The 12,820-nt window shown below is 37.5% G+C and overlaps 1 protein-coding gene across 5 annotated transcripts in view; it reads left to right on the forward strand.

The window, feature by feature from the left end:
* Positions 1–940: 940 nt before the first annotated feature.
* AOX1 (aldehyde oxidase 1) overlaps positions 941–12,820 on the forward strand; it is a 38,826-nt gene continuing 26,946 nt past the window's right edge. Inside the window, exons 1-11 of one of the 5 annotated variants that reach the window (XM_061377235.1) lie at positions 941–1,110; positions 2,142–2,238; positions 3,923–4,031; positions 4,553–4,679; positions 5,556–5,617; positions 6,223–6,303; positions 7,102–7,182; positions 8,306–8,450; positions 8,620–8,712; positions 10,469–10,620; positions 10,850–10,943. In XM_061377235.1, the coding sequence (XP_061233219.1) occupies positions 1,083–1,110; positions 2,142–2,238; positions 3,923–4,031; positions 4,553–4,679; positions 5,556–5,617; positions 6,223–6,303; positions 7,102–7,182; positions 8,306–8,450; positions 8,620–8,712; positions 10,469–10,620; positions 10,850–10,943 (1,069 nt within the window). In that variant the 5' untranslated portion in view covers positions 941–1,082. The other 4 variants (XR_009729040.1, XM_061377228.1, XM_061377244.1 and 1 more) reach the window with 4 other exon arrangements.

The following is a 12,820-nucleotide window of genomic DNA, read 5'->3' on the forward strand; positions in this document are numbered from 1 at the left end:
TCGAGGAGCGGCTGCTGACGACCTGATTTTCTATGTGAACGGGAGGAAGGTAAGTGTTGCCCGGAAAGAATGTGGAGAAAGGGCGGCTGTTGTTCCAGAAGTAACCCCGAAGAGTGTGGGCACGGATTTGTTTTCCCCAGACTTAACTGAATGCTCACACAAGCTTCCAGAAACACTCCATCTCCTTGCTCGTAGGAAGTGAATCCACCCCCACATATTACTATGCTCTTCTGCATACAGCAAGCTCTGCTGCGTTTGATGGAAAAAACACATCAAAAGGAAATGAATTTTCAGTTGGCTATCAAATTTGGCCGGTAAGCAAACTAGTTTTTCATGTGTAAATGCCCGGCTTCCCATCTTCAATGGTATTGGAGAAGTATCAGATGGCATTAGAGTTTCAAAGGCACAACAGAAAGTCAGCAAGACTTGTGCCAAAATGTGGATTGGCCAACACACTGGCCAAAGATAATATTGCAAGAATTAAACTGGCTGGTGATTCAATGTAAGTGGAATGGACTAGCTGATTCTAAGCAATGGAATAAGAAATACTGTAATCAGACAAGAATGTGGACTTTTCTGTTGCTCTCTATTGCTGATCTGTTACAGCAAGTGAAGGTTTATGTAAATCTAGAAGAAAACTGGATCCTGATGATAGTCTTACAGGGTTCTCTAGTGGTCATCCCAGTAGACTAAAGTGTCAGGGGCACTCTAATAATCTGCAAAACATTCTTTATGCTATGCTGCCTCTATAGTAGCAAAATTCCCCTGCATTTTTACTTCTAGTGTGGCCTCAGTATGACCTTTCACTGAGCAACAGTTATTTTTAGTAGTTGCAAGGTGCCCTGGCACTTCTTTTCTGGAAAGCATATCTGTCTGGGAAGAAATTTCCAGAAGGAGCCCAAACTGTTCTGTGGTCTTTGCAATTAGTCTAGTTCTAAGAGGTGGAGCTAGAGAAGGATTCTCTTCTGGCTTTGTGGGAATATAGTCCGTGCCCTGTATTTTGAAAATCCTTGGTTTCTTTGTTAAACCTTGGTTTTCATTTCTTACTGCAGGTAATAGAGAAAAATGCTGATCCTGAACAAATGCTGTTATCTTACCTGCGAAGGAGACGTATCCTTTTCTTGTCTGTTCCCTTATTTGAAAGTCACTTCAAATACATCACTCTTTTGAAAGCCTTATCAGAACAAAATTCTCAGAAATTAGAAGATGATTTTCCAGGTTAAAGAAGCTATGACTCCCTTAAGATAAAACAACCATATTAAATTATATGTCTTTCTTAAGCCAAATATTGCTTGCTCTGCTGTATTTTTAGCCTAGTTTCCTAAACAAAGTTATGTCATCAGGCATGATCTATATGTGTGTATCTCTGCCTCCATAAAGAAACCTAAGAATCTTTTGGCTGGTGTGTACAGGTTGATAGAGTAGGAGTTCTGTATAAGTCTCTGTTCCAGCTGGATTAGGGTCTCAGCTGCCAAGTAGTCAGTTCATCATTAGTTAGTTCACGGAAGACACAAGTGAGAAAAAGACTTGGTGCAAAAATCTTGGATATTGGAGCATGAAGAGGAAGGACAGAAGAAAGAGGGAGTAAGTCATCTTCCTTTTGGTGGCTGTACAACATCGAATTAGCTGTTTGTCAGTTCACAGGTTCAGGCTGGCCACTGCTACAGATTCATAGAAATGAGTACTTCTCTCATAAGTGTGATTTTTCAGATGGGAGGCAAGGTTAATATGACTATGAATGGGCCCTCTGGGAAAACAAGGGATATTGCTTTTAGTGTTCCATTGGAACTTCAAGAATATAGCCATTTTGCCTTTTACACATTTCTTTCATATTTTCAATTGGGAAACTGTTTTTCACTTCCTCTTTCTATCCTAACTTACTCCTCTTCCAACAGACGTTGAAATCAAGTTTTCTGTTTTCTTGAGACCAGGTTTTTTGTCGTGTCATTCCTTAGATTAAATCTTACTTTCACTGAAAATTTTAATCCAACATAGACAGGAGTCTGATACATATGCAGTCATACCAAACCAATTGTATGTTCCTTAGTGGTTCAGCAAAAAGGTGGCCTCAAGCTTTTGTGCCGAATGAAGGCCAGAATGCAACCTGATTATTTTTTTTTCCCTAATGACAGTGTTTTCAGTCCGTCTTACAGGAACCAAGTATGGCTGTGGAGGAGGTGGCTGTGGTGCCTGCACAGTGATGATATCAACTTATGAGCCAGCTTCAAAGAAGATACAGTATCCTTAACAGAAAATTTGGAAAACCACACAATTTTATGGCTGTAGATACCATTTCCAGATATGAAACTGCATAAATAAATTTGTAGAATCTGTACTTAACAGTGAAAGAATCCAAAGGATCACTTTAATCCAAAAGAGACTGCTGTAAAAAAATACTGTTGATTCAGCTATGTTGCAAATTTGCTAATATATCGTTCTCAAGCACTTAATTTGCTCATATATGCTGGTAGCTCCTGTGAGGAGTTTTCTTTTCAGGAGGTATACATTTAACACCCTGTTTACTGACAACTAGAATGTGGCTTCTACCTCCATCTGTGTCATGGTTTAACCCCAGCTGGCAACTAGGTCTCACACAGCCACTCACTCCCCCATGGTGGGAGAGGGGAGAAAGTCAGACAGTGAAAGTGAGAAAACTCCTGAGTTGAGGATAAAGACGGTTTAATAGGTGAAGCAAAAGCTGTGTGCACAAGCAAAGAAAAACAAGGAATTAAATTCACCACTTTGCTTTGGTAGGCAGGTGTTCAGCCATTTCCAGGAAATCGGGGCTCCATCGCACATAGCAGTTCCTTGGGAAGACAGATACCACCACTCTGAACTTCTCACTCTTCCTTCTCCCAGCTTTATATGCTGAGCTGTGTCCCCTCTCAACTCCTTGTGCACCCCCAGCCTACTTGCTGGTGAGGTGGGGTGAGAAGCAGAAAAGCTTGTGACTGTGTAAGCACTGCTCAGTAGTAACTAAAACATCCCTGTGTTATCAACTCTGTTTTTAGCACAAATCCAAAACATGGCCCCCCGTGGCTACTGTGAAAAAAGGTAATTCTATCCCAGACAAAACCAGCAGTGTCGTATGACTGGTGGGAAGATAGGGCAGGCAGAAGTTTGAGTCTTACCGGCCCTTTAACTCCATTCATGCAGCCCACCCACAAAAAGGACTTTGATACTCGAGAGTTTCATTAACTAAAAACTGGAATAAATTACTTCTAAATTGAGAAAACACCAGTCAAATTGTTAAACAGTAACATGTCATTGTCAGTTGAATATTTTTTTAGGTGGGGAAAAAGTAAAAATGTTCCAATTGTTCCTTTTGGCAATTGCATTATATTGGAATTCAATGCGAATGAAGATGTCTACATTTATTCTAAGAGTTGCAATTGAAGCAGTCAGAATGACACTTGACAAGAAGCATTTTAATTATAGTAAACCAAAGCATTATATTGCTGATGCTGAAAAGCTTTGAGGAATTTTCATTTTTAGTATATAGTTCCTATTCAAAATTATATTTATTTTACGTAAGAATTTCCTTTGAGTCAGAAATTTTACTGTAAATATACAGCAGTAATCCTGTACTACACCAGCCCTCCTTTCCTTATCTTCCCACTCCAAAATGCGCTTAACAAGTTGCTTGTGAGCAGGAGAGACAAAAGGGCAATTAGAAAAGACTGAAGTATTCAGAAAATAGAAATTCTGCAGAACTGTCCTCACACATGTGGGTTATATAGTGGGGACAAGAGGCACAGCTAGTAAATGATCCCTTCCATAAAGCTTATTCTCTTCTCATTCCAAATGATGATAACGACTGCTTTGTAAGCATAGACTATGCCTTGATTGACTGCAAAATAATATTCATGAATCTTATAAGAAAATAATATTCATTGTATTTATTCTCCTTTATGTTTCAAAGACATTACTCAGCAAATGCATGTTTGCTTCCCATTTGCTGCTTGTATGGTGCAGCAGTGACCACAGTGGAAGGTGTTGGAAGTACAAAAACCAGGGTTCACCCAGTTCAGGTGAGAGAACAGTATCACTGTGTAAGAGTAATTTATTTCTTCCTTTGTATGGGCTGGCTTGAGTGGCAGTGCTTTTAGGGCATGGGAATTTCAGATTATGATTATTCTCCCTGCTAAATGATAACAGATGACAGCACAAGTTTCATCAAGGCTTATGAGATATGCTTCGTGGTGGATCTTGCTTGATCAAGCCTGATCAAATAGTATCTGAGAACTGTTGGGGTGGATCGGGTTTGTACTCTGTTTGAGATGATGACACATGTTGGATGGTACCCCTTCAGCTGATGTTTTAGTATGAAGACAAAAAAGATAGAAGTCCATTGAAGGTTAATTAGCTTCCTTAATGAGATATGCCTGGGCATCACACCCAAAATAATTATTCTTATTTGAGATTGCTTAAATTGTTTTATTTTAAAAGTCTGATTTACTATGAAGGCCATATTTGGTATGGTGTCGTTTAGGAGTTCATTAGACTGGTGATGTATGCTGGAAGGAGTGATCGCTATGGTGTTTCATTTTAGGAGAGGCTTGCCAAGTGCCATGGCTCCCAGTGTGGTTTCTGCTCCCCTGGAATGGTGATGTCCATATACACTTTGCTAAGAAACTACCCAGAACCAACGCCAGAACAGATGATTGCAGCTCTGGCTGGTAAATATTGCCATTTTTTAATTTGTAGATATGTCCTCAAATCATTTTCTTCAGATACTTTGTGTGAGTGCATGTCTGTATCAATACACATGCATGCATGTATGTATGCACTTCATGCAAATAGTGCTCCCAAGCAGAGTTCCTACTGGATGCAGGACTTGTATTCCCTGTCATTCTTCAGGACAATGAAGCATGGAGCTGTGGATCATTTCAGGGACAGGTGTTCGAAACATCCCCATGTATATCTTTTGAAGTACTTTAAACCAGATGTGCAAAAATTATGTCATATTGGAGAAGTAATTGCGTCTGAACATCTCTGAAATCCTGTTACATCTCGAGTTAGAGTGTCATAAATCTTACAGGAGAGCCCTTTGTGGTAGGAATAAAGCAGTCAAGGTAGAGAGATGCTGACCATCTTCAGTAAGGCAAAGAGTGAGCATTTATTGCAGAGTGCAGGTAAAATAGCCTTCTGTCATCTGTTGTGCTCTAGAGTCAAAGTGGAGCCAAAAGCATTTCCTGTTACTGTGAGATGAACTTAGGTGTAAGTATCATGCTAACTTCCTTCACTATTAGAAGTAAGTCAAGGGGAAGGAGAAAAACATTCTGAGTGGGTGAAGAATATTGCACAGTTTCTTATTCTCCTGCATACTAAGCTGTAGATGGCGTTCCCTCTAGTGCAACTGTCAAGTATGCCATACTCACCTTGAAACAGTACCTTTTTTCCTCAGGGGCTGCAGGGTCCCAAGTCTTGTCACACTGATCTTTTTTATCTTTTGGAGAGCTAAGGTTCAAAACCACAAATCTCATATAAAGACATTTTAAAGCCATGTACTTTAGAACAAAACCTTTTCTTACTGATTTCCTTTTTTTTTTCAGGAAACTTGTGCCGCTGTACTGGGTATAGGCCAATCCTAGATGCCTGTAAAACCTTCTGTAAAGTAAGAAGTAGTGATAATAGGAATACTAGATTGTGCCTATTAGTGCATATCTATATACAAACCATCAAGATTTTCATCAAGATCATCTATTTTCTCTGTTAAGAGATGTAGATCTGAGTAAGATTTATAGTGGCCTAACACATTACAAAAACTGGTTAACACATGAACTTGGTGTCTAGCTTAGGTTATGAAGAGGAATCTGAAATAACTCTGTGTGTTTTACTGTGGTTCAGGACTGGCATAAATGAAAGCAGAATTTGCATTAATGTTCTTAGTAGTTTAACATGTAATGCAACATTTCAGAAACCTAAAGTGAAAGATGAGAGAGTGAACAGTGAGTAAAAGAAATAATACAAGCCATCTATGTGTGCTCTCACAAGGTCAATTGAACTTCACATAGTGTGAATTATTTTGTATTAAGGACTTCAACATCTGATGATTTTAACTTGGTTTTGAATATTACTTATTTAAAACACAATTCTTCCAATTTAGATTATTATTAAACTTCATCTATAATTTTACTGAAATAGAAAGAGACACTTTTACTGGCTTTAACTGATTGACATTCTGGGCAGTGTTTCACTAATGGAATATTCCTACTTTAGGAATCTATTTGTTGTCAAAGGAAAACAAATGGAAAGTGTTGCTGTTATCAGGAAGGTGACTTGTTTGACAAGGAAGAGAAGGTAGGGTTTAAGTATTTTACCTGTCCTATTTAAATATAAAACTTAATAAAATATTGCTTGGCTTTTTTCTTGTAATTAAAGTAAATACAGTACAGTCTGTCATATAATACTCTACCTTATTCACATAATATTAGTTGTAAAATAAGATACAATTATTCCTTGCAAGGTATTTGGAGATACTTCTAAAAATTAAGGATTCTCTATGTATGTTTGTGTGAGGTGGTGATGATGTGACAGGTAGCTGGTATAAGGTAGGTTGGACCTCCAGAGCTGAGATTTGAGTAGTTCTTCAAGTTCAGGAATATAATTAATCTCAGCTCTGATGAGATCACCTACAGTGATCATCATATCATGCGAGAAATCAGAACATATGTGAAATTGTCTGAAATCGCTGATCAATGATGATCTGAATCTAACCACTGGCTTGAGTCTGAGGAACTATTTTGGTCTTAAAATCCAGAGTTATGTTTGTAATTTTATATGAAACCTCTTACCCATATTAATATTGGACTTTGTTCTCAATTTTCTGTACTTAAGTCTTTCAGTTGCTCACCTCTGCGCTGTCATTTGTGTTAGCAGTGAACTTAGAGAAACTGTTACAAACATTTCCTTCACCTCAGCAGCTCCAAACGGTGCATGGCAATTTAGCACCAAATCCAAATAATAATGGAATGACTAATTTTCTGCTGACTTCAGTGGGCCCATCATGGTTTGGTTTTGGGGTTGCCTTATTTTTTATTTATGGAATTAATGATGACAGCAAATTCTTTGCCTTTGCTTGTTTTCTTTCTTTTTGAGGTTTCTACCAGACTGTTTTCAGCAGATGAATTCCAGCCCTTAGATCCCACCCAGGAGCTTATATTTCCTCCAGAACTAATGGTAATTTTTGCTGCTTTTAAGCTGTTATTTGACTCTGTCTTTTGCTTAGTAGTCCATAGTTCAGAACTCATTCTGAAGTCCTGTTTAGCAGTAATTCAGAAGAAAAAATGTCATAGCATTTTAATATAAATCCTTTTTTTTCTCAGTGATCGTATTGAATATTCACATAAAAAAAAAAATCATATTCAGAAAATGCAGTTGCAGAGTTACATATTAGGTGAGAAGTCAAAGAAGTAACCTAAACTGGGTTTTTAGTGCAGCATCTGAAAATACAAATGCTTCTCAGCAAACTGAATAGCAAATACATTTTAACATTGGCAAAAAAAATGCATTTTCCCCATTTTGTGGCTTAGTAGGTTTTTTTTGTCTTTTCTGTCAAAGTGTCAGCCTCAAGTAGCCACCCAGACTGGGGAGTGTTTAACCCCAGTGATTAAAGTATGACAAAGGTATAACCAGCTGAAACAAGGGCACTGAAATGGAAAGTGTCAGGCATCCTTAATTATTGACAACGGTATTTGCCCTAGAAAAAGCTAAAGCTATTTGCTTTGCATTATTATCAATCTATAGATTCAAAGTCAAATTCTCTGTGAGTAGCTAGTGGCATATGAAGAAAGGTTGATTAACTGTGGGACAGGGGTTCTTGACCATGTATTTGTACCACCACCAGTTCACAAGCTATTTCCAAATGAGCAGTGAACGGTGCTAGAAGAACCAGACATCCACATGCATGCTTAATCTAGAAGGGGATGCTGCTTCCGGTGTCACTGGTTACCTCGAAGCAAAATAAGTGTGCAAACACCTCCCTAAGTATTTTTTACCACTTTAGAATAATTTCAGCAATTGGAGGATCTATTCCTACGTTTTTGCTTGGGGGCTATTTATTATCAATCTGGTTTATTAGCCCATTGTAATTAATTGAAGTCATTTCACCCATGTAGTCATGTAGTCTTGAAATTCACCACTGTGTAAAGAGTCCGCATAACAGTCCCATTTCTGTCCAGTTTTGAAGGATTAAGTAGAACTGCCATTGTTTAAGAACTTCATTTAACTTGTCTAGTGTCTATTAGACCTTGCACCTATCTACATGTCTTAAATATTTAAATCTGCCATATTTCCCCATCAGAGAATGGCTGAAAATCAATCAAAAAGAACTCTTTTTTTTCATGGTGAGCGAATGACATGGATTTCTCCTGTAAGCTTAGATGAATTACTGGATCTGAAAGTTGCCCATCCCAAAGCACCTCTTGTGGTTGGGAACACCAGCGTGGGTATGTATACAGCCAGAATGGCTCTTGTTACCATAGTTCCAGTGTGCCTGGGGGGCATGGGGCTACAGATATGTTCTTTTTACATTTTCATTCTTAAGGTCACTCTTGACTAAGTTGGAGTTGGCATTATGGAGTATGTCTTTTGTTTAAGTCTATTCCTATCTGGCAGGCCCTGAGATGAAATTCAGAGGCGTGTTCCATCCGGTTGTTATTGCTCCTGCAAGGATCCCAGATCTGAATGTGGTGAAATGCACAGAAGATGGTCAGTAGACTTTACTTTGTTCAGATGTAGGAGATTCTTACGCAGTGAGCCACACTGCGTCATTCTGAAGTGCTGAAGATGTGAAGCACTGTGCAACTTAGTCCTAAGCTTGCTTGCTTCTTTCCCAGGTCAAGATGGCTGTGGCTGCTGTACAGTGTATGATACAGTTTTATCTTCATGACACAGTGCAATACTGACCAGCAATATTATCTTGGGCCCCATAGTCATAATAGTGCAAGGATAATTATAATACTGGTTATGGTGCTAAGTCATGCAATATTTGTTTTGTGATCTCTGTATCACACTGTGCTATATAGCAGAGAAACACTAATACAGAACCACAGAGATTTCGCAACATTGCATGCTTGTCTGCACTAGAAAAGGGGTGTGATTAAACTGGCATAGCTAATCTTATTTTCAATCATAACAGCATTAATTATGGTAGATAAAAATTTTCTACCTCAATTTATATATTTAAGAGAAGCACAGAGATTTGTTTTTAAAGTTACGCTAGGTTTTAGTTTTTATATAAATAAATTCTATTGAAATTAGAAATAGCAGCTAGAAATGGCTTTGAACTTACTATAATAGCCTGAATTAATAAAATATAAATTATGCTGTAGAAGTTTGCTGCCAAAATTTTAAGGAAAGTGAATCTTTATATCTGATGCAAATTACTTGCTATATGCCTGAAGCCACTTTTTGAAGTGTAAACTGTATTTGACAGGCCTGTCATTGCTTGTAGATTATCTCTTCAATTTCAGATCGGTCATGCAGTTCTAGTAAATTACTGGTTTGTTCTTAACTGAAGAGTAGTTAGGAATTGGAAAGAAGCAGAGAGAATGCTTACTGGCATTTAAAATCTATAAACAAAACCTAGTTATGAGAAGGTGAGACTTACTAGTTCTAAAATAGGATAGGCAGTTTAGTTTGTCAGACAGAAATAATATTTCTTCTCTTTAATCAGATTTAAATGCAAAACCTTTGATTATTTCTTTGTTTTAAATATACAAAATTTAGTATTGCTTTAAATGATTAATAAAAAGCCATTTAAAATGATGTATCTTTTGACTTACAGTTTTTATTGAATTCCAGTGTTCATTCAGAACGTTCATACATTACATGAAATGTGTTAATAATTTTGAATAGAAAGGTGCTGTTTACCTCTTTACAATACTGATATTTTTTAAAAGAATAAACTTAAAATATATAACCACTTAAATAAATGCATATAGCTATCAGTTGTCTTCTTCTAGTGGGAAAATGAACACTGTATTCAGTGTTAGGACTATTAGGGTTTTTTTGCAAAAGCTACCTTCCCATACTGTAGGATAATATCTAGAATGTACATATGCAAAGCAGCATCAGATTATGATGAAAATCATGTTTAAAAATAGGAGGAGCCTGTTGAAAGCATTTTGAAGCTGACTTGCCTTTGGGTGGAATGTCACCTAAACATTTACTCAGTCAAAGCTGATGCAAGATAAGCAGATATAATGGGCAGCTGAAAGCAGAGAAGGGATTGCCCTTATAGTAGAATTGGTGAGCTGTAAGCTCAATTTCATCATTTCATGAAATTTTATCCTCAGTCTCCTGAAATGAAAGGTCACAGTCCCTGTAATATGCAAAGGCCTCTCCCTTTATATCTACCTATATTCTACATGAGCAGGCCTCCCTCTAGTCTGCTGGAACAGACTTAAAACCTATGCAATAAAATAAACGTGCACATCACACTTTCATAATCTTTTGCTTACAGGTTTAACTCTGGGAGCTGCCTGCAGCCTCTCTGTAGTGAAAGATGTTTTAACAAATGCAGTCTCAGAGTTCCCTGAAGAGAAGACAAAGGTTTTCTGTGCTGTATTGCAACAACTAAGAACTCTGGGTGGAGAACAGATAAGAAATGTTGCTGTATGTTGTGCGTTACTTTCGGTAATGTTTGTAACAACTGTGAAATGGCTCCTGAGTGCATGTAAAACTTGCATTTTTATGTCTGTTGATAGCAGTGAATTTTTTATCAATACATCTTTTTTTGAGCTTCAGTATGTATAAATATATGTATTGTCTGCATGTTATATTGTCAGTTAACATCAAATGTGAAGGTGATGGAGAAAGGCTACATAAATTTCTTTTTTTCAAGTCATTAGGTGGAAACATCATAAGTAGAAAATCAACCTCAGACTTGAATCCTATTCTGGCAGCCAGCAATTGTATGCTCAGTCTGGTTTCAAGAGGTAAGAGGACATAGCCTGTCTCTTTAGTAGTGCTGGAGGTACAGCATCCTATTTCGTGGGGAGAGGGGACATAACAGGTGAGAGTTTGTTAAGGAACCCTTTTCCCACTCTCGTCTGCAAAAGAAGCAGTTTGTGAAAGCAGAACATGTCAAATCTTCTCATGTCAGGGGTAGGCATTCAGACCAACCAGATCACATGTACATCTGTAGGCAGTGAATTACTATAAGCACTCCTAAAACCTCACAATTTGAGTAGCTGTATATTACCACCCCACCCCCCTGGTATTTTTTTTTTTTTTTTTTTCTGTAATTGATCCTTTGCCACTGGTTTAAAATCACCCTCTGGCCCTGATAAGATCTCTGGCTTTTTGTTCTTCACAGGTACTTCTGATACAGGTGTTCCTAGTCAAGCACCTTTTTATATGTTCATTTCCACAGTTTCCTTTCATTGCTGTATATGTACTCCCCTCTACATGTTCTTTTTCTTGTACTTCACCTTACCAGTGGAAGGTTGATGAAACTATTAGTAAACAGGAGCTATCTGGTATGATGGAATTGCATGCTCTCTCTTCCAAATGGCTTGTGTTCTCTTTGCCCTTGATCTAGACAGAGTGCATGTTGCCATGTCAGACCACCTAATACTCTGAAATATATGTTCTATAAGGGGTTATTTCTGAGCCAGGATTTATTGGAATAGATACTTAAAAACTTATGTTGTATGATTTCAATGAATTCTTCCTTCATAGATTGACATTGAGAGGAAAAATAGCTGTCAGACAGGTTATCTTTACCAAACAGTAGTCCGTGAAACACAGGAAAAGTAGATTGTTCAAGAAAAGGAGGTGCAGAAGCACTGTTAATTTTTTAGCATTTATCTTGGATCACAGTGTAAGAGAAAATGCACCTTCCTAGGGTGTATTATTGCCCAATCACAGGTGGGATTATACAATAATCTTGATGCATGTAGACCAAGAACATTGTGGATAGAACTGTAAAAGCAAAACTCCAGAAACACCAGTGCTGCAATTCTTAACAATGCTATTTGTCAGATTCAAATTTTAGCAGAATAAAATTCCTTTACAAAAGTTTTGCTGTCACACTAGTTATATCTGAGAAATGCAATTTTAAAGCTGAATTACATTCTAGGATGAACAGGTTACAGTATCATCATCACATAGCATTAAAAACATGAAGAAAATAATCTTGCTGTAAAGTTCATTGTTCATGAATGTGATTAACAATGCTCATTGGATGTGATGGGAGTATTTTAATATATGAGCCTTTAAAAATGACACAGAAGATTATCTTTTTATAGAAAGTCTTGTGATAGGTCAGGGCTACTGCAAGATAAATAGTGTCTAGTAATAAGATATCATTTACTTAAAAATGCATTGAACCCCTCAGGCAGCATCTGAAAAAGTACAAAGGACACAGAAGACTAGTAAAAATACACTTTGACTTCATCTGCCAAACACATGGTTAAATTCCACACTGGTGAATCACTGTGAATTTTCTGGTCATGCCTCTGTGAATTTTCAATGGTCATGCCTCTGTTCTTGCAGAACAATGATGGTACTTGGTAGTTGTGTTACTACTGCAGTTACAGCTCTACCAACAAAACTGGGCCAATTAATAGCATCAATTATACATGTTAAAATACCACATTTCCAGAAGGCTTGCTAGCTTAGCTGAGTAGTGGTATTGGCAAACCTGATGTAGCACAGATGAAGTTTTAAGTTTTCAGGTTTTTACAGATTCAGGTTCCTTCTAGAATTTTGTCCTCTTTCCTTTTGAAAATTCCATCTTTAATAGTGCATATCATAGAATATCAAACATGATTACTTTTAGGATAATCTACCAAAAAGAGAAAGGAAAAGG

This window comes from Neopsephotus bourkii, unplaced genomic scaffold (assembly GCF_033783945.1).
Source record: "Neopsephotus bourkii isolate Nb327-2 ecotype Australia unplaced genomic scaffold, CSIRO-AGI_Nbou_v1 NB_196, whole genome shotgun sequence".
NCBI lineage: Eukaryota > Metazoa > Chordata > Aves > Psittaciformes > Psittacidae > Neopsephotus > Neopsephotus bourkii.